At 41.6% G+C, this 22530-nt stretch overlaps 1 protein-coding gene across 5 annotated transcripts in view; it reads left to right on the top strand.

Moving 5' to 3' along the window:
* The window catches only part of KCNK2 (potassium two pore domain channel subfamily K member 2), a 156367-nt gene extending 150193 nt beyond the window's left edge, over positions 1–6174 (top strand). For 4 of the 5 annotated variants that reach the window (XM_053658165.1, XM_037159537.2, XM_037159541.2 and 1 more), the window contains exon 7: positions 4943–6174. In XM_053658165.1, coding sequence (XP_053514140.1) covers positions 4943–5260 — 318 coding nt within the window. In that variant the 3' untranslated portion in view covers positions 5261–6174. The remainder of the gene's footprint in view (positions 1–4942) is intronic. The other variant, XM_053658161.1, reaches the window with a different exon arrangement.
* The last annotated feature ends 16356 nt before the right edge of the window (positions 6175–22530 follow it).

The following is a 22530-nucleotide window of genomic DNA, read 5'->3' as shown; positions in this document are numbered from 1 at the left end:
CCACCCCGGTTTTTGACTTTTTCGGCTACAACCCTCATGACTTCCAGAACTTAACTTTCCACTCTTGGGGATGCTGGAAAAATTAGGGGAAAAAACATGTCCCCCAAAGTGGATGAGAATACCAGATGCTTCCAGAGATTGAATGCAATTAAACATAAGAAATTAAAGAAGTTTATGGACTCAGACAAGTCTGAGCTTCCCTTGCATTCAGCCTTTTCCTAATTTGCAGGAATCACTAATTTGTAGAAGCACTTGGCTCTGCAGGAAGCTTTGTGGGTGTCATTAGTGCGACCTAAGGGATCGTGGTGGCTTTGTGAAAACTGGCTTCCTGAGAAAAATTCAGATCAAGTCTAAGGAAGGTTTTTATTCTTTGCCCAATTTATCATGACCACTTACATTTCAAATTGCAATTATTAAAATATTTAAAGAATTTTCTGGGTAGGTGCCAATAATCAGATTCTCTTTTCTGTGAAAAGACAGAGGTTGTCAGGGCTACAGAAAACCCTGAGTACGAAAACTGCGAATTAGAGGGAAACTTCAGTGTCCTCCAAATCTGAAAATATTCATCTTTCAAACCAGCATTTATACTTCTAGCAGTTCTTGGACACATTAGCAAAGATAAGGGTGCAAGAATATTCACTAAAGTTTTATTACCAATAGCAAAAAAAAAACCATAACCTAATAACAACAACAACAACAAATGACCCCAAAGTCCATCAGTTGTAGCATGCTGTATCTATCCTGTGGAATGCTAGGCTGCTGATGTGACCGTGAGGTCGAATAATGGGTACTAACAAGGGAAAAAAGACTAAAATTGGTTGAGGGGAGCCATTTCCAAAATGATGTGTTTATTATAAGGCTATTTTTGCAAAAATATTAATGATAATCAAGTGGAGGAGGAAGAAACTAAGGTTAGTATATAGAGAAGAAAACCAATTGGCAGTCTGTGCTACACTATTGCAAGTTGTACCATTGAGGTGCGAGATTCCAGAGAACATTCATCATCGGCGATGTGTTTATTCACTTAACAGATGTTTTGTTAGAAGTCCACTGCGTACCAGGTATATTCTAGGTGCTGAGGAGACACATAGAACTTTAATTCTAGTTAGAGGAGATAGAAAATCTGCCGTTAAGTAGATTAACATTTGAATTTTGGATGAGCAAATCTATTACTATGAATACTAAGAAGACATTTTTAAGGTTAAAAAAAATAATAGGAGACCATTACCAAAGAAAAGGGAGGCAAAGCCAGGGAACGTCAGTAGCCTTTCTGGTCATGGTGGTGAAAGACTGGTAACCAGAATAAAACCACCAGAGTCGAGCTCATCGTAGGCCCGTCAGCTCTAACAGCCCCCAAGACTTGAGCTTTGGTGTGGGGCCTCCTCAGACAGGTGTCTTCGGGGCCAGTGCTGATTGGCTTTGGTCATCACTGGTATGTGGGAGGAAGTGGAATATACTAGCTGGTTCTTGTACTTTTCACAGACACTGACTTAAAGAAAAAAATGTAGGTTCTTTCCTGTTCCCTTTATTTTATTGCCCTCACTACTAGGAAAACCTTGTACTAGAAAAAAAAGTATATTGACCTTTGTTCTTTTTACATTTAGAAATATCTGAATTCTCAGATAAAATAGGTCAATTCCTTTATTACGAAATCATTGGTAAGATGAAAGGAAAGGTCTGGGGGATTTTTAACTTTTTCATTCATAATTATCCTTTTATTGTAAAGTGCAAATTTCACCCCATTCAGGATTATCTGCTTGTAGTGTAAACTAGAATTTAATAACATATTTGAAAATAACTTCTGTTCATGACCATATTAGTTAGGTTTTCTGTCTTTGAGCACAGTCTTTAAGAAGGCTGCTATTGTAAGTCTTTAAAATTAAATTGAAACTGGTAGAGATGCAACTAAATCCTTAAATCTGTATATTAAAGACATGATTTCAAAACTGTACAGATAGTGTTCATTTGTTAATGGTGCACTTCAGCGAGTTTCCACGGAGGCACCTCTCTGTAGCAGATATACCAATGAATACGGTACAGACTCTGAACTCCAGAACTCGTACCTAAACAGAAAGGCAGGGTGGGCCCTGGCTGGTGTAGCTCAGTGGATTGAGCGCAAGCCTGCGAACTAAGGAATTGCGGTTTGATTCTTAGTCAGGGCACATGCCTGGGTTGCAGGCCAGTTCCCAGCAGGGGACACATGAGAGGCAACCATACATTGATATTTCTCTCCCTCTCTCCTTCCCTTCCCCTCTAAAGATAAATGAATAAAATCTTTAAAAAAAAAGAAAGGCAGGGTAGTAAACAGGAAAACAACACACATGGTTGGGACAGGAATTATTTATAAATGTTTATGGGTTGATTAGGTGTTTCTCACCACTGATTAATACAGCCCGTGCTTCTCTAGCCAAAGAGCCCCTGAAAAGCAGAATGAAACATTCAAAAATCTCTCCCATACCTAAGAATAGTGGGACAGGGGCCCTTACAGGAGCAGTGAGAAGCTTCAGGCTAAATTGCTGTACACTTATTTTTTGATAATTGATATTTTTTATTTTATTAAATTTATTCAGGTGGCATTCATTCATAGGGTGATGTGGGTTTCCAGTGTTCATTTCTGCGATACATGGTCTGTGCATTTCATTATGTGCTCACCACCCAAAGTCAAATCATCGTCCATCACCATATATTTGGCCCCCTTGACCCTTTACTGTCCTGCCCCATCCCCTTCCCTCTGGTAGCCACCATGCTCTGTCCGTCTGGGTGAAATCGCTATCAGTTAGTCCATCTTTCTCTGCAGGTTTCCTAGCAGTTGCCTCAGTGATTACGCAATGCTTGATCTTGCCAATTACATGAGCGATGATGTTTTTGCTTTTCCAGCTTTGCCTTTTTCAACCTCAGATGCAGAGAACAAGCAGTTATTTCTTGTTAGGAGAATACAAGTAGAAAATAAAAGACCTCTTTAAAATAGAAAAGGAGATCAGGTGTGTGTGTACGTGATTACGGATGGATGAGGAAGAGCTGATCTGCTTTGTGCTGCCTTTCAAAGATATTTGCACAGTTTCTATTTTGTTGTGCACACACACATCTATGATTATCCAAATATATATATATGTACACATGTTGACATATATGTACCTGGATATCCCCTCTCATAATTTAAATCTTCAGCATAAATATTTAGAATCTGACTTGGTCTGATCAGGTTGCTGTAGCCAAATACCACAGATTGGGCAGCAAACATTTATTTCTCATGGCTTTGGAGGCTGGAAGTCCAGGATCACAGAACCAGCCTGACTGAACCGGTCGGTAGGTAGTCTTCTGGCTGTGTCCTCACATGGTGGAAGGAGCTAGGGAGCTCTCTCGGGCTGCTTTCCTAAAGGAACTAATCCTATTCTTGAGGTCTCCACCCTCATGAATTAATCACCTCTCAGAGGCTCTACCTCCTAATACCATCACCTCTGGGGTTTGAATTTCAACAAAGGATTGGAGTACCAACATTCAGACTGTAGCAGAAACCATCTGTTATATTCCTCATACCAAAGTTTGAAACAAAAATCAACGGAGGTTAAAACAACAGAATGGAAACAGACCTATAGTTATTGGCTTAAAAAATGAGTTCAGCCCTGGCTGATGTGGCTCAGTGGATTGAGTGCCAACCTGGGAACCAAAGGATTTGTGGGTTTAAGTCCCAGTCAGGGCACGTGCCTGGATTGCAGGCCAGGTCCCCAGTAGGGGGCGTGCGAGAGGCAAGCACACATTGATGTTTCCCTCTTTTTCCTTCCCTTCCCCTCTCTCTAAAAGTAAATAAATAAAATCTTTCATTTTTTTTAAATGAGTGCAGTGGGGCTCCCTGGGCTGAAAGCAGAAAGGCCAGCCACAGAGGGAATGGGAGCTTGTTCCACAGTGGGGGATGCTCCTAGCAACCCGTCTACAGTGTTGAAGCCTAGTTGGTTAAGGAAAGGATTATAACATTTTCCAGGGGGTTAGTCATTATTCTATTTAAGTCACAAAAGTGCAGACATAACTTTATAGAAGTCAGAGAAAACATGATGCACATGCTTAAGCCTTGGCAGTATTTTTTTTCTTTAAGCCTTAAAAGGCAAGCTCACAACAATAACTACAGAGGCTCTTACAAGGGGGCGAAGTCCTTTAGCCCAGCCGTCCTGGTAGGTGTGTGCTGTGCAGATGCCTGTTCTATATACAGCAGAGGAAATGAGAGCTCAGACAGGCCAAGTGCCTAACTTCCCCAGTTCCAGTTCCACAGGCATGTGCTGAGAAATGATTCCTTGGACTCACTTGTCTTCTAAAACGGGCCTCAAACGACTTGCCGGCTCTCATTTGCTTCCCCTAAAGGCAAAACCAAGATATTTTCGTGTTTATTTCGTAAACAGTTTGCTAAGTGAGCACTCTGGGGCTGGATACCAGTTCCTGTACATACCACTCCTGGTCTCTAACCCCTGAATTTGCATCTCATGCTGCAGCCAGGTTCGAAGCTGTCAGAACCGACTAGGTCACCCAGTCTGGGCTTTTATTCTGCCCTGCTGCTTCTGGTGCCTAGTCTGTATCCAAAGACTTCTTGAAATTACAGGTGAAAAAAAATCACCCAAAGTTTTATGAGGTTAGAGAATGCTATTCTTTTTATAGCTTCAGAAGTTTCAACCACAGGATCCATACACAAAAAACAAGCACATTTTGTACCTCTTGCATAATTTGATTGAAAGAGTTTATGTTCACAGATTCCTTTTTAGAGCTGTATCTACATGTAAAATGCCATTCTGCTCTGCACATCTGACCTTATTACACCAAATCTTAAACCTCCAGTAGGACAACAGCCTAGTCTTCTTTTTAAACCCCACCAAAGCCAATGATCAAAAGGTGAAGCGCACTTGTTGACCATCCTGTTCGTTTCTCTCTTTGCCTTGTCTCTGCCTATGTGCTCCAGGTGGGAGAGTTCAGAGCCCATGCTGCTGAATGGACAGCCAACGTCACGGCTGAGTTCAAGGAAACCAGGAGGCGGCTGAGTGTGGAGATTTATGACAAGTTCCAGCGTGCCACCTCGATTAAGCGGAAGCTCTCCGCAGAACTGGCTGGGAACCACAACCAGGAGCTGACACCTTGTAGGAGGACCCTGTCCGTGAACCACCTAGCCACGGAGAGGGACGTCTTGCCTCCTTTACTGAAAACTGAAAGTATCTATTTGAACGGATTGACGCCACACTGTGCAGGCGAGGAAATTGCTGTCATTGAGAATATTAAATAGCCTTCTCTTTGAAGAGCCTTAGGCATAGCCATAGGTGAGGACTTGTATATGCTCTTTAAGACTGTTGCTGGTAGCATTTTTAAAAATTGTGCATGAACTCCAAAGGGGGGAAAAAGAGATACACCCATCATCATGGCCATCTACCATCGACAGGATTTGGAATTCTGAGCCAGCACTATCTTTCTGATGATGCTTGTTGAGCGCTCCACTTACTTTGACCAGTGGAATAAAACAAGCAATGTCTGATGCCTTTTTTGTGCCCAGACTGTTCTCCTCCCTTTCCCCTAACATGCCACAAGGCTTCAGAGTGAATTATAATTGTTCCTGGTAATAATGTAGCTTCGAGGGATCAGTCCCTAACTTTTCAGGGTCTACCTAACTGAGCCTAGATACGCACCACTTATGGAAGACGACCTTTCTGTTTGTAAATGGCGAGGGATTCTTACGCAGCCTTTTACCTAAGAAATTTTCTGTCAGTGCCTTATCTTAGGAAGAAACAGAACCTCTCTAGCTAATGTGTGGTTTCTCCTTCCCCGCCCCACCCGTAGGCTCACCTGCAGTCCTTTACCCGGGGACTCCCATTTGAATACCATGCCTTGCTGGAAAGAGTGTGTAAATGACTGAAGTGGTGATTCCCGAAGAAGGAGTAGATGCCAAGTTAGATGGACATTGAAGCGACACTCAGACACCCTAGCGTAAAAGGCACTGCAGAGGAAGGAGGTGCCCAGATGGCTCCTCTGAGTATTTATTTGACTCAGGTACCAGCGGTACATATATACGATGTGATTATTGCCCGGCCGGCAAAATTGGCTGCTTCCAGTCTCTTTTTCCCTGGCAGTATTTGGAATTGACCATTTATTAAAAACTATACATTTTTAAAGGTGGAAGAAGAAAATCCATATATATATATATATATATATATATATATGTATATGATCGAACAGAAGAGAACTATAAAAATGGATATTATTGGAGGCAACTTAAGACAATTGGTGTGCATTACCATTCTGATGAAGAGAAGATAGCAAACCAGTGTGTTACGAGCTTTTGCTAATAAACATTATACTGCCAGCATTGATTTGCTTTTTGTTGTATGAAAGGTTATACGATTTGCTTTCCTTGGGTGACATTTGCCAGATGCGGGGAGGAGATACAGCAGGCGGGGTTGGGCACAGGCCTGGCCTTCCATGGGGTGTACCTCTGGAGTTGTGATTGAAGTTGAAACTGGGACCACTGTGATTTTGCCTAAGGAAAATGCAGACTGTAGGCATAACTCTAACATTAGAGAAAAAGCTGTTATAGCACAATTTACATCTCGAGGTTTTTTTTTTAAAGTAGAAAAGGCTGATAATCCTTTTTAGTTAAATTTTATAGCCTGTAACTCTTTGGATATTTCCAAAATTCAGAAGAAATTCAGTAAAGGCACCTAATAGATTGCTACTCTTTCTTTTATTTTCATACTTAGATCTGCTGTACATTGTATATATAATTTTGAAAATGCAGAAAGAAAATGATTTCCCTAAATATAATTACAAAGCATTTCTTTTACTATTGGAGGTTATCTAAATAAGCGGCATTCATATTAGAGTCTTAATAAACAGCCCAAGATCTTAAAATAAAAACAACTTAATAGATGTTTATTTTCCAAAATTTAAATTTAAGCTAAAATTGTAAATATTCAATTAACTTGTTAGAGGTACTTTTATAAACTCAAAAAAAATTCTAACTGAAATTTTAGAAGGTCAGGCTCTTTTAGAAAGAAAGCTACATCCATTTCCTCCATAACTGTTCTGGAAGTTCATATGGTGAGTTGCACCATGTATCAACTGTGAATTGTACTGACAAATAAAGTTTGTAATGAAAGTCAGCATTTTCTGAGTCTCCTGCTTGCTGCTGAGAATTTAGATCTGAGTGTGACTAAGTTGAATGCCAGGATGTCTCTTTCCATGCTGAGTTATCCTGGGACTCCTTCATTCAAAATTTTCAATAAATATTTTCAATGCAATATTACTGCCCTTGTTAAACATGTACACAATGTTTTTTTCCAATGGCTGTTCAGAGTCAATATTGTGAACTTTCATTTTTGAAATATTTTAAATAGCATATACATTCAAGATCATTTTTATTAAGTTATGATATATCAGTATCTTATTTTATCACTGTTAGATCTTGTCTTGACACTGAAGTCATCTGAATGCCGAGCACAGGCACCTGATAAGTGCTTTTTGTACCAGGAAAAAAGTAGTATCCTGGTAGAATTGAGGTCCAAAGAAGGTAGCTGCCAACCCATCTTCCAGGCCTCATCTACCAAATATTTGGATGACATACCTTGTCAGTATCTTCCATAAATTTATTCATTTATTCCCAAGCAACTTGATGCTCGGTAAGTATCCTAAAAGTGGTCCTCAACATCATCCTTAGGGTGGGCGAAATCTAACACAAGCATGCACATTATATCAGTTTTGCTTTCTCAAGCTTGATTTTGTTTACTTCTTGTAGAGAACACTGATAATGATTTTTTTACATAGTTCTCTAGTGTGCTTCTTTCTTCCTTCCTACTTCCCTCCCTCTCTGCCTCTCCTTCCTTCCTTCCTTCCTTCCTTCCTTCCTTCCTTCCTTCCTTCCTTCCTTCCTTCCTTCCTTTCTTCCTTCCTTCCTTCCTTTACTGGACCAGTTTAAGAGTGAGTAGTTTTGTCTTGAAAAACATTTGGAAAAAAAGTTATGTACTAGAACCAGCAAAGATCAGGAACTCTCTGACCTGAAATCTTAGATATGAATTCTGGACAAGGCTCCCTGTCTACTTTACAACAAATGCAAAAGGGATTATTTGGGAGTTCTTTCCATTTATTACATAAATCTATACTTTGCCACGTAGCTCATGCCACACAACCTACTTTTCAATATTATTTCACTCTTGCAATACAGGAAAGAGTGAAACTTCTGAAGCCAAGAAGAAATGGAATCATTTATGTCTTGGCCTTCAAACACAATGGGGAAGCAGGGTGTAGGACTTCATTTCTCATATTTTGAGGAAAATGGGACATATAAAAAAGACCAACTTCTTCCTTAGTTTGTGTAAAAAAAAAAGGGTAGAATTCTTTGATTCTTGAGGTTAGGTGTTCAAACAGGGGAAGGGAAATTTTGGATGGAATACCAAAAAACAACAAATGTAGACCTTCTGAAGGCATGAAATAGATATTCATGCCTAAGAACTGGAGGCCTCGATCAACTTTTACTTTTGTTTTCCTTTTTAAACAAATGTTTGCTGTTCTAAGTAAAATCAAAACTTATTTGTGGTTTGCATTTCTTGTTAAAGTGTCAGCATAAATTTTCTTATGCGTGAAGTAAGAAAGGTCTCGATTTGAATACTCGTAACTCCATTAAAATGACTACCTGATTTTGGCTTCAGCCTGGTTTCCTTAAATGTCCTTTTATAGTGAAACTTCCTGGCCTGGTGCTGGCGCGTGTGTTGGTTTTGAGATGGCAAGGAGTAAAATGAGTCCTTTGATAGGAACTCTTGAGAATGACTTACTGCGATCACCTTTATAAGAGGAAGCTTTGTAAGTTCCACGTGCTTTCTCCCTCCCACCCCCTCTTGAAGGTTTATACAGCTTCTTTCCACACATGATACCTCCCCAAGGGGGATCTCAATGACCCCTTCCTAAAAGACAGGGTTTAATTAGTTCCGTTGACCAGGAATTTTGACTCTGCTATTCGTTTGATTTGATACCACGTGTTCACCAAGCCAAAATTCTTACTATTTCTATTATTTATAAAGCACATTATTATTTTCCAGTATTAACATTGTAAAGTACGTTCACTGTGTTATGTATTTTTCTTTTTTTAATTTAATTATTTTTCAACTACAGTATTCTGTCTTTTACTCCCGTCCTAGTGCACCCCCCATGCCCTCCACCTCCCTCCCATTTCCACCCCCCTTAGTTGTTGTCCATGTGTCCTTTATACTAGTTGCTGTAAATCCTTCCCCTTTTTCCCCTGAAATTCCCTCCCCTCTCCCCTCTGGTCGCTGTCCCCCTGTTCTCTGTTTCAGTGTCACTGTTTTTGTTTTGCTTGCTTGTTTGTTTTGTTGTTTAGCTTCCTGTTAGAGGTAAGATCATATGGTATTTGTCTTTCACCGTCTGGCTTATTTCACTCAGCATAATGCTTTCCAGTTCCATCCAAGCTGTTGCAAAGGGTAGGAGCTCCTTCTTTCTTTCTGCTGCATAGAATTCCATTGTGTGTATATGTACCATAATTTTTTGATCCATTCATTTACTGATGGGCATCTAGGTTGCTTCCAGCTTTTTCAATTTACATTTTTTTTTTTTTACTTTTCTCTTGTCATTCCTTTACAAAGTATTTCTTCTGTATATTCACCAAAAACTCATTGCTCTTTTTCTGCTGCATTCTTAGACTTGGATTTCCCTCTGAGGTCCACATCCATCTAGCTAGTTCCCACTGGGTATCTCCACTTCTCAAAGGCACTTCAACTTATCCAAGACCTGTATAATACATCCCCAGACCTAGCCCTCCTTTGATGTCACTTATTTCAGCAGATGACACCACCATCCACCAGATCTGGGCAAGTCATCCTTTGTGTGTGTTCCTTCAAGTCCACACCTACCCATCACCAAGCCCTATTGACTTGCATTCGGAATGCCTTGAATGTGTGCACAGCCATTATCTTACCCCAAGCCACTACCTCATCTCACCTTCTACTCTGACTGGTTTTGTATCATTCTCTGCTCCTGTCATTGATTAAAGAGTGGTCTTTTTAATGTGCAAATCCGATTGCGCTACCTTCCAGTTTATATCCAGTCATTGTCTTTCATTTTTAGGAGTAAGACTACAGCCTTTCACATGGCCTTCTTTTCATCTCCCTTATGCCATCCTTCCCAGGCTCATCTTTATTACTCCGTGATGCTCTGCAGTCCAGCCTCACTGGATTTCTCTCTTTGATCACAAGGTTATGCTCATGCTGTTCCCTTTGCCCGTAATACTTGCTATCCTTCCGATCCTCAGCTTTTTACACATAACCAACTCCTACTCATCATTCACAACCCAGCTCAAGTATCAGTTTCTCTGATAAGCCTTCCCTGATATCAGTTCAGGTACCTTCATAATATACTTTATAAAACCCTGTTTCCCTAAGGTCATGATTAGATATTCATCACTCTTCTTATTTGATTATTACCTGTCTTTCTCATTAGAATGTAATTCATTGGTTTTAACTTACTGTGTTATTTCAAGATACTAGCAAAGTACACACAGTAGTTGCTCGAAAAATACATGATGAACAGATGATTGAAGATGTAAACAGAGGTTTGACTGTTGTAACCATCTGAAGGATCCTTGCGTATAAGTATTCCAAATTTTCTCAGTTCCACAAACATGTATCTGTTCCCTTCTACTGGCTTAGTAGTCAATGGGATACACACAGAAACTATTTCTCCTATTAGCTGACAAACTAGTACTAGTTATTCATTGTGTACAAAAAAGCCTCGGCCAATTTTCTAACTAGACAGATTTGCAGTTTATTTGGCATTATTATATACTCTTATACCTTATAAGCAAGGGTTTCATTATTTTTACTTCCAAATTTTGGCTCACAATAGATACTATCAAAGCCTTTCCATTGCAATCTAATCTTGAAAATTTGTTTAGAAATTAATTACAAAACATATTTACTAATAGTAGTAAATGGATGCTTTCTATTAGTAGAAAGCAAAATGCGCATTATTCTTGCCAAATAAAATTTAGCTTTTTCATGCTTAAACAAATTTGTAAGCAATCTGGGAAGAAGTCCATTATTAGGCACATTTTGAACTGTATCCAACAGAGAATGTTAGTCACTTACATGGTATAATTTTGAAATTAACTCAGAATAAACATTGATTTTCATTCAGTTGATGCCTGACTTTGTAGACAGTACCCCTTTTTACATGATTCCATTAATGCAGAGTAACATGTCGACAATTTTTATCCTACTATCTCCTTTGTTTTAAAAACACTTTAGACTTTTACATATTACTGCATTACACAGTATGTTTCTCTATTTTTATTTTAAAAAATTTAATGAGTATCAGGAAGTGGCAATGTCTGGTCCAGACTCAAATTTTATAATGCCCAAGTATTTCAGAGTTGAAAAGAGAATAGCATCAGGATCCTGCCAAGACATCTAACTAACCCATCTTGTTTCTCAGGTGCAGGGATTCGGAGTTTACATATGCACCGAGAAAGCTGGCTCTGACAAGGCCAAGGCCTGGATATATACAAGTAGATTAGCCAAGTGTATGAATCTATTCAATGATTACATTGTATGTGCAAACAAATGGTTGACCAAGTCAACACTTTTCAAGGGCCTTTAATGTGCCAATCACTAGAAATACAATGCCAAACAAGTGTCTGCTGTCTAGGGGACGACAGCACGGGTGGGACAATGACAAGCAGCATCAAGAGATGCCTCCCAGTGCAGAGAGGCTCCGAACAAAAGGCTCTTTCTTGCTTTTTTATGGACAGGAGAGGCCAGGGCAGGAGGAAAGGGGGAAGGGCTAGCAGTAGAAAGTAGCTGAGTGCGGTGGCTGATCAAAAAGTGCTTCAAGAAGGCCTCATTAAGGAGGCCCCCAAGAAGAGGCGCTTGTGTCTAAGTTCTTGCCTGCAGCTCCTTCCAGAAAATTCCTGTATGTTGACTCTGGGAAGGGTGGCTTTTCCCATGACACCAGTTTCCCCCATGAACTGGCCTATGGTTGGGCCGGAAGGATTACACCTAGGATCTTGGACGGGAGTAACCTCAAACTTGAAAATAGGGAGTAATGTGGGCAGATCTGTGCTTGCGGACTGATCACTCTGGCACCAACCAACGAATGCGTAAATAGCTGGAGTGACGAATCGGTGGTTCTCTCTCGCGCGCTTCCTCTCTCTCAAAATTAAAAACCTCACTGTTAGAGTGATCACTCTGGCAAAAGTGTGGAGTAGATGCAGAGGGGAAAGATGAGCCGCATGGCAGAAAGTCAGAAAGCCTGCGAGGTCCCAGACAGAGAGATTAGGGTGGGAACCACGCCAGGGGCGCTGGGTGGAGGCCGGCACCATCGGCAAGGTGAGGGGCATAAGCTCCAGGAAGAAGGGAGAAGGTTTGAGGGGGACACTGATGTTTTGAATTTAAGGCACCTGTGCAGCCCCCCAAGTGAAAACCTTCCACGGGCAGTTAGAACACTCAAATGAGCTCAGGCCAGGAATCCTGTGTAGGAAATGGAACGTGGGAATCACTGACATTACAAGTCTGCACGTTCACAATGAGAAGGTGAATGTTGAAGTGATATTCTAAAGGTTAACCCAGTTTTGAATGGTACATGTAAGTTAGGTGTGTTTTGTTGCAAGTCAAAAATCCCTCTCATGTGGGTTCAGTAGGAAGGGCCTCAGAACCCTTTCAACCTAAGCATTGGTCAAGCATTGTCTCTAAGCTGGTCCTATAACAATAACACTGTGTACATTTTCTTTGCAGCAAACACTTTTCATCCTCAGAGTGTATATACTGTTCGTACATGTTTTCAGCCCTACCTACATTGCTTCAGTTAAATCTGCTAATTTCACCATGTGTTGGAGAACATCTTCTCTTCTGGGAAAACACACAACTGACTCATACATTCAAATAGGAAAACACAAATGAAATACACAGGAAAACTCTGGTGGGCACTGTCAGTGCCTGACCTGGATCCCAGTTCACTGGGCTGTGGACCCCACCCCAGCTGCACTGAATGCTGTGCACTAAGAGTTCCCAGCTGCCTCCTTTTCTGGAAAGCAACCTTCTACAGGTCAGAAGCCACCCCATGGAGGTTACCCAGCCCCAGCCCAAGCCCCATCCCCACCCCAATGTGGGCAACCAGTACCCCAAAATCGACATGGGGATAAAAAAAAGGCAGGCATGTTTCTTGAAGGTCCTGCAACTTACACCCCAAATATCTCATTGGGATCAGGCTGAGGCTGGATGCCGGCTGAGACCACATCCCTGTGTGTCCTCTGTCCTGCCGGAGACCTGCTTCCCTCACTCCCTTTCTCCTGAGTGCCCACCTCCAAACAACACAGGCACCTGAGTTGCTGACTCAGGTTCTATTTTGAAGGCAACTGTAAACATTATATATTAGAGTAGAAGATCAGGTGGAGAGAAATAAAGGGAAAGCATATATGTACTGAGGTGATGACTGGGCCATTTATATGACTCCCATTTTCCAGGCGGCCAAAGCGAAAAGTGAAACCTTTTCACTTCAGCTCCAAAATGTGTTCAAACCCAGGCGATGAAGCCAATAAAAGAGGAGAGGTAGGTAAGTTGCCTGTGGTTGCTTCCGAATGGACTGGACTCAATTCGAGTGCTAAAAAGGGAGCTCATATGATCCGATTGAGTGGAATTAAAGCCATTCCTGACATTGTGGTCTGAAATTTTTACGTTGTCCATCTGTGGGTAATCATCCTAACTAAGGGAAGCTGTCAGATAGGAAGCAGTTCCGTGCTCTGTGCTCATCACGAGCGCTCACTAGCGAGGTCTCTGCGATTTGGAGGCTGACAGCGTAAGAACAAGCCTTTCTGAAAGCCCTTTCATACTGAAATTCTTGTAAATCCTCTGTGAGTCTTTCTTGCCTAGGTTCTCTGAAGAAGCCGCCCGCAACAGGACAGTGTCCCTTGAAAAGGTCTTATGCTCATCTAAGTAACAATTGCCTGCAGTAAAACAAGGCTGAATTTCCACAGAGTAATTAAAAAGTACATGTCCTATTAATTTGTGAATGCCCTCCACGTGGCGAAGCTGAGTGATAAAGGCTTAGCATTTGCAGTTTGGAAATTTCTTGCAGTTGACAAGGAAACATGACCCACATCACAATGAGGGACTCTGATGTTCATGAATTATTTTGGCAATGGCTTCTTGGCAAAAAAAAATATATCTGCTTAATCAGATCTTGATAATTTCCTGCCAGTTAGGTATAGCAGCATCCTCTGCACGCTGCAAGAAATGCACTGAAGACCAAAGGTTGGAATACTTTTCACTTCGGTGGCACTCCTTAGCCTAGTGCGCCTGGGCTTTTCCAGACGTCTCTAAATTGACTGCTCTGAAGTTGTTACATAACCAAGCCAATCTGATCTCTCGTTAACGTGACTGTGAAGAAGCAAAGCCCTGTATCAGTCTTTCCCAAAAATATTTAGTGAAATACTACCCTTCAGAATTCTTTGGAAAACGAAGACTGTTTCATGGTAAAAAAAAAAATGGATATACTCACCACACAGTACATCCAACTGCCTTAAAGATACACAACTGACACTAATAAGCTACAGGCTTTGAGAAATCCTACAGTAAAGAATCCGTATGTGTTAACCACTCCCACTTAACAACCGAAAACAGATATTTGTGCCTCACAAGGTTTCTAAAGACAAGGGACCAGGAAATGACTCAGCTGGGTGGTCTGGCTCAGGGTCTTTCAAGAGATTGCAGTGAAGCTGTTGGCCAGGGCTGCAATTCCATAAAGGCTGGACTGGGGCAGAAGGATGTATTTCAAAGACTGTCCCTCCGGGAGACCTCGGTCTTCAGCACATACACCTGCCTCCCCACAGCACTCCTGAGGGCCCTCATAACATGGCGGCTGGCTTCCCAAAGAATGGGTGATGACAGAAATAGAGAAAGCAGAAAGCCACAGTGCTATTTTTGATCATAGTCTGAGCCCCGCAAATGGTTTGGCCCATCACTTTCTTTACTCGACCACACAAGCTTTGACCACAATATCTATTACCATAGCTAATAATCCTGGAGAATGGAACTTAACTGGGGAAATGCTGTGTTATACTCTATTTTCACTCAAGGAAATGTAGACAATGAAAAAATACAGGTTGTGTATATAAATTGGTAATTTGACCAAGTATCATCTTTGTTTTTTAATCCCAATTTTTCAATTATATCTTTCACACTTTTAGAGAAAAATATTATACAAGCATTTTTTTAAAGTATTAATTATTCCTCACGTAACACTCATTCTATGTAGCGTGTGTTATGTTTGGAGGCACTTTTATGGCTAAACAACATTCTGGACCACAGTACTGTCCCAGCTTAGATGAAAATGGCAATAGCTGCAGGAAGGACAAGGTGATGGTCATGGCCTCTGGCAGCACCCCCTTGGGCTGCTGAAGACTTTGTAGGGCTATGAATCTTCAAAAATGGGAGTGGAATGTGCTCTATGCCCAGATCTGTTAGATGCCAGTACACATGATTAAAGCAACTGAACCTTATTACGTATTTTTTAAAAATCATCTTTGGTTTCATGTATAAGTTTAAGCTTCTCACAATGTGACCTAATAAAATAATTTTGCAATAGATCTTCCCAGATAGTTCATGGCCCACTACACATACTTTAAAAATCTAAATCTCAAAAGAGAAAGGAAAACTGGCCATTAAATGTATAGGTACAATATTATCTGTTCTCCGTAAGTGAAATGCATTTCACCTTGCTCGGTATTCAAGTGTGCCTTTATTACATGCCATTGCATATACTTGATCACCAGGAAATATTTCATATGAATAATGTTTCTAATAAGATCTGCAATTCCTTTTTGTCCAGTGTAAGAAACAAGTGGCATGTCAATGGTCCTCTGAGAGTGGGAAGAGATCGGTATGCACCTTAACCATAAACTTGGACAAATCTCCTGTAGACTCAGCAATTACAGTATGTTATATGGTTCTCCAGCTTTTGAATGGAAGGGCGTTGATGGCTCTTCCCAGAGTAGAAAGATCAAGAATGATATTTACTTCTTGTTTGGGTGAGATTGCTCCATTGGGCAAAGCACAGTGAGGATGATGATGTGAATACCGAGCAGCTGGACACAGTCTGCAGTTCTTGGCCAGTCAATTTAAAGATGTTTGCTTGAAATAATTAAGAACTGATATGGAGAATTTGGATAGCTCAATGAAAACCACAAGCCAGAATAAGTCATAACTGGATTGAATAAGACAGAAGACTTAACCTTATATGTTATTTAAACTTTAAAGAATCCATAAATACATCATCTCATGTTCTAATATATCTAATGTACCTCATTATACCATAGATTTAAATAGATTGCTGCTGTCTCTCACGACTTGCCATCCCAGCATCTCAAAACCTCATATTAATGCCATTTTCACTCACTTCAAAACAGATAAAACTGGCTATTGCTGGATGTCACACATTAAGCTATCTGGAAAAATATTTTCAAGAATCACATCTAGTCTAATGTCATTTAAAAAATAATATATACCAGTTTTTTAGTTAAAATTTTATTAAGATATATATAAAAAAAGAATACAATAAATAAAATGGTAAGTCATCAGAGTTATAAGAAAACTACTAGGTTGGGAGGAGATATGATCTCATCTGTCTTGAGATTCATGGAAAACCTTAAGGAAGAATTAATAAGCTAAATATAACCAGTGAGGGTAATGAGATTTTGATATTAAGGAGGAAGTAAAACTATTTGAAGTCCTCTTGCTCCTCCTCCTCTTTCCTCCAAATCAGATGTGCTAACAGGGTAAGATATGCAAGATTGTCTAGGAAAATACCTGTGTTAGTTTCCTTGGGCTTCCATAACAACATTGAATCACAAACGTGGTGGCTTAGAACTAAAAAAAACTTACTGTCTCACAATCTTAAGGCTAGAAGTGTGAGATCAAAGTGTCAGCAGGGCCACACTCCCCGCAAGGCCTCTAGGGAAAATCCTCCCACATGTCTTCTGGGTTCCGGCAAACCCAGCCACCCCTTGGGGTGTGGTCTCATAACTCCAACCTTTGCTTCTGACTTCATCTGTCTTCCCTCTGTGTCTTCCAAATTTCTCTTCTTCTAAAGGATAGCCGTGTCCTGTTGGATTAAGGACTCACCCTACATGCCTCATCTGAAGTCGATTACATCTGCAAAGTCTCAATTTCTAAATAAAGTCACATTTACAAATATTAGGAGTTAGAACTTCCACTTATCTCTTGAGGAAAAACAATTAAAGCTCTAACAACACTTATGTCAACTAATGGTTGTTGGTACCAATTCAACACCAACGAGAATACCCAATTTGGGATGTGGTGAAGAAGGAAACTTGATTCGGTGCCAATAGCTCAATTATCATACAACATGGCTGTGATATCAGCATAACTATAGAAGAGTTCAGTGGTGTCACAGCTAAATTATGAAACAGCAGTGATGGGGAACAGCATGGCTGTGAGGCAGCCCTGGGGCAAGGAAGCCCTGGAACAAGGTCTCTCTCCTGCCAGACAGCTCTGCTCTCTGCTGAGGTCTTTGAAATTCTAGCCCAGGAAAACACTGACTCCAGTGTTTGATGGAAAGGCAAAGTATGCTCCCTGAACCAGAGGGGAGATAAATTTTATAGAGAGAAGTCCCCACCCCTGGCCCCTGATTGGGCTGTCGTCATGCAAATGAGGACTCAAAATCTTTGTAGTTTGATTGGTTTAAGAAGCATCGTCCTGATTGGTCATACTGAAGCTGCTCTAATTGGTGGTGAAAATGCTAATGGGGGTGGGGGATACAGCTGCATAGTTCTGATTGGATGGGAAAGTCTCAGTCCTATTGGTTGAAATACAGTTTTGGGAACTCCTTTATAAGGGCTTGTTCAGACAAAGGATCACAGCACAGGCAGGCAGGCAGTGCAGGAGGCAGGCAGCTTAGTGCAGGCTTCTCCCTGAAGGGCAGTTTGTGTGAGAGGCTTCTGTCTAGAAACGGCTGTTAGGCTCTGGTTGTTAATTTGAGCCCAGTTAGCTAGCAGGAGCCCTTCTTGGTATGTCTCTTTTTTCTGGAGATTGACAGATATGAAGTGTGAATGGGGAGGGAGCAGGAGTATTCAAGACCACCTACTGACTACAGTGCCAATCTGATAGCTATAAAAGGAAGGAAGGAAAGACTGGGCAAGAAGAATCTCAAATAACAATAGTTTTTTAAAAAGTTCTGGCCAGGCTGGTGAGCAATCCTCAGGCATAGTTTGCCATTAAAAAAATTCTACCTCAGGCAGAAATAACCTTTCTCTAATATACCCACTATGTTCAGATACTGGCTGGGAGCAGCTTGGCAGAGGTGTGAAGGGAAACCAAGATGTTGCAGTTACAGGCAACCAGCTCTGCACCCTGCCACAGTTTCTGAGAAGGGAGACCCGAGCAGGGCATGTTCCTGGCCATTGTCCATCTTTCCACACGTGTTTGGAGAGTTCCTCCTCCGTGGTACCTGTGGGCTTCTTGATTTAATAGGCACACTGCATCCTGAAGGATAGCACCTCATCCTTGAAGACTGTTGTTTCCAAGCTGGTGCTTGAGCTGTGTTTTTCAATGCTTTTTCCCTAACTTATTGTGGAGGAGAGTCATGATCACTGCTGAGCCCTTGAGCCAGACCCAGCTAGATCCAGGCCAGAACAAAGATGTTTTCCTCTACGTTCCCACAGAGAGTATCCACCCCTGCCCATGTCCCAGGCATGCTGGTTCCTGGATGAGGCCCTGGGCAAGCATGTAAGACATCTTCTCTTTATCTGGGGTGGGTCATGCCCTAGTACCCCTATCCATCCTGCTCTATCTAATTCTTTAGTGTCTGTCATACAGCATGGAGGATATCTATGTTGTCTTTTAAAAAAGATTTTGTTTATTCATTTTTGTAGAGAAGGGAAGGGAGAAAGAGAAGAGAAACATCAGTGTGTGGGTGCCTCTTGTATGTCCCCTACTGGATACCTGGTCCGTAACCCAGGCATACGCCCTACTGGGAATTGAACAAGTGACCCTTTGGTTTGCAGGCCAGCACTCAATCCACTGAGCCACATCAGCCAGGGCTCCATGTTGTCTTGTTGATGCCCAAGATGTGCCTCGTATGTAAGTCCCCTCGATAAACTCTGTTAATTGACAGACTGGAGTGGCCAGCCTCTTTCTTCAGCCTTTACTTGCCCTCCAAGTACAGAAGTAGATGTTCAGTCTCAGGGCTTTCCCTGTCATGACACTTAGGAAGCCAGCTATTTCTAAATGGTGTGGTATGTTATACAATGGATTTTGTGGTCATGGTCATGGGCTCCCTCTTGCCCCTGCTCCACTGTGAAGCAGGCCCCTTGTGTTCCATGCCTGTGGATCAAGCATTCCATAAGGCCCTGGATTGTGGTCTATTCTGAGGTTTTGTGAGTAGGAAAGGTAAATCTCTACCTGTTGTAGTCATCAATCCCTGTGAAGGTAAGCTGCTGGCCCTTTCAGGGTGGGAAGGGCTCAATGTAATCGACCTGCCAGCAAACAGTCAGTTGGTCTTTTTGATGAATGGTCCCAGGTCATATTGGGAGGTCAGTGTTGATCTCCATTGCTGACAGGTTAGACACTGAGGAGCAGAAGCCAGACTGGCTTTTAAAACTGGGAAGCCCCAGGCCAATGGCAGGAATGGTCTGGTCTTAATATCCCGGCTGTGTTCAGCTGTTGGCTGGGAGCAGCCTGACAGAAGTCGGGCCTGGGGTGAACTATGTGGGAGATACAAACAGCATGTACCTTGGAAGCTGTCAATCAGCTCTATGCTGCAGAACAGGTTTTCTTGAAAAAAGATCTGAATGGGGCACCCACGTGACTGCCATAGGCAGTTCACCCAGCTACCCTATGGGGAGGGGGGAGAGTGGACAAGAAGACAAGCACCATTACAGGTATCGGAGGCTTCCTTGTTACTGGATTTTGTCCAGGTCTCTAATGAGTGATTAAATCAAATGCAGTTAATACGGCTGCCTGTGCTCTGATTCTTAGAGAAACCCAGAACTCTTCCACTTCTGTTCTGACCTGGCCACAGACCTGATTCCAAATAGACTCATATCTTGCCATTAATGACTGAAGGTATATTTGTGACAAAGGGAATAAATTGGTATGACTGATGGAAAAAAGTGATAAGGAAATTTTAAAAATGATTCATGGCTACATCATCGAAACCCTGGGTCTGTGTTTCTTTGACTTGCATTCTGTTTACTAATTGTCATGGAATATTAATTATGGTTTCAGTGAAAAAGAAGCATTGTACGATAGGCAAGAAATAATAACTATACCGCACCATGAAAATACAAGTAGAAGTAGTATCTCTTATTTTTTAAAATATTAGGCATGAAAGAAAATATGCATTTTTCATTACTTAATGTTTTTTAAAGAGTATCTGAATGAAAATTTCTGGGTTGTTATTTGTGGAATTTTGCTTCCGCTGCTAAGAATTATTTCTGCAGGTAAACATATTCTACTCAATCTTGTTGCCCAGTTGCAAGAAAGGAATAATTTACCTTTCAGATCCCAAAGGGGCCTCATTATTATACAAGAAAAAAAAAACTGAACAAGTTGGGACTGACCCAGAGGCAAGAAAGTTTCTGAAATAATCCAAGGGTGATGCTGACCACAAACAAAATGTATGAGGAATCTTCCTTCGCCCTTGAAATGAATCTATATGCCTAATGACTCTAACCAAATTAGATGCAATCATCTCAAATAAGTTGGTATAATTACAGCATATCCAATTACATCTATTCAGAAGCCATATTTCTTTCTTTGATCAATTAAAATCAGTAAAGGGAGACTTTAATTAGTGCCAGCCCTCTGAGAATGAAGAATATGAAGACTGATACAGCCTGGAATATTAGTGGTTTCAGAAGTCTCATTTGCCCCCAATTATATTTCCCACTGGTTTTCCTAAAGGAACTGTGTGTCTCTTGAAAACCCCAGAAGTAAATGTATTTTCAAAGGAGACATAAATGTTACCCCAGTGTTTACTTAGTCTTCTCACTTCTGGGATAGTAGCCCAAGGAAATAATTTTAGGGAGGAAAAAAAACTTTGTAAATACTGAGATGTTTTAAATGTGTTGATTATGTGACCAGATTGCCAGCAGTTGCCAGATCACAGGGACGGGGGGGTCACACCATCAGTATGGCCTTGACATTCTCGGGTCTCTTCTTCACCTTCCACTGAATGCTGCTCCCAGAGGTGTCTCCCATGAGCCCACAAGAAAGTGTCCTGGTGAGCCTCCTCTTTGCTTTGTGTCTCTCAGGAGGCACTGCCATCTCTCATTACATGTCACGGTGGCAGGGTAGTAAGAACCTAGGAAAATTCCTGGACAAGTGGAATGGGGAAACTGAGATGAGAAAATTAAACAAGACTGAACACTTTGAACAATGTACAGCCAGGTGGCGAATCTCAAGACCTTATCTTCCCCAGCCAAGGACATTTGACAACAAATGTTTTATACCTCTTCCCCCTGACCAGGGAATACACAGCTTAAATCACCCTGGTCTGGAACATAGAGGACACAGGCCAAATTAATGCCATTTGTGCCAACTAAACCCAAGGACGAATGAAGTCAGAGGAACAAATAACAAAACCCCATTAGAGCCAAAGAGACCCAAAATCAAAGTAAAAAAGTCAAACAGACCAAGGAATAACCCCCATCCCTCCCCCCCATATGTTCATTCTGATGCATCACCAGATTTTAAAATATGCCTGGAAGGCTGATAAATATTCTGCTTCCCCCAAGATTCTCACCCACAGAAGAGAGATAAAAACCCTCAGGACAAAGACCCCACGTGGGCTTCTTCTAGAGCATGCCCGTGCCCCATCCTGGGCATGAACTTTTTACTTTTTCCTAAACCCTGAGGGTCCTATCCACAGGATCCTGTCTCCACAGTCCCCTTTCTCTCTGACTCCTCAGTGAGCTAAATGCAGCCACGTCTTGGCTCATGTCTTTCCTGTCATGTCTTTAGGGAGCCAAAGCAGAGCCCCGCCTAGGTTCTCTCCTGTTGCTTCCTCTAGTCTAAGTCCTTCCTTGTTTCACTGTCCCCAGCTTTAATAAAAATACTCTCAAAATCACCAGGACTTGTGTTGCGAGATCTTTCCTCCATGAAGTCAAGAACCCACACACTACAGCTGGCCCGAGGCTGACCAGCTCTGGGCAGCCCCCTGTCTGCTAACCCTACTCACCACGGCCACTCTTACGGGACACTCCACCTATGACATCTGTGATTCCTCTGCTGCTAAAGCTGTGCCACTGTTGGGGGCACCGTGGGGAATAGCCCCGAAAGCAATTTTGCTTCAAGACTTCAATAGTTTACTGAGAAACTGAATTGCTAACAATTATGTTGTTTTTTACCTACAGCCCTTTGCCTCCCATATACAGAAATGAGCCCACGTGTCTGGATTGGGTATAGATTTCGAGTGACAACCACCAACCCAAACTGAAAGTGGTATTTCTTTCTGGTCTTGGCATTTTGTTGCTTTGCTAAAGTCATC

The sequence above is a fragment of the Artibeus jamaicensis genome, unplaced genomic scaffold (genome assembly GCF_021234435.1).
Source record: "Artibeus jamaicensis isolate MK-2021 breed Jamaican fruit bat unplaced genomic scaffold, CSHL_Jam_final contig_2170, whole genome shotgun sequence".
NCBI classification, from domain to species: domain Eukaryota; kingdom Metazoa; phylum Chordata; class Mammalia; order Chiroptera; family Phyllostomidae; genus Artibeus; species Artibeus jamaicensis.
This window is presented reverse-complemented; position numbering and strand designations above follow the sequence as displayed.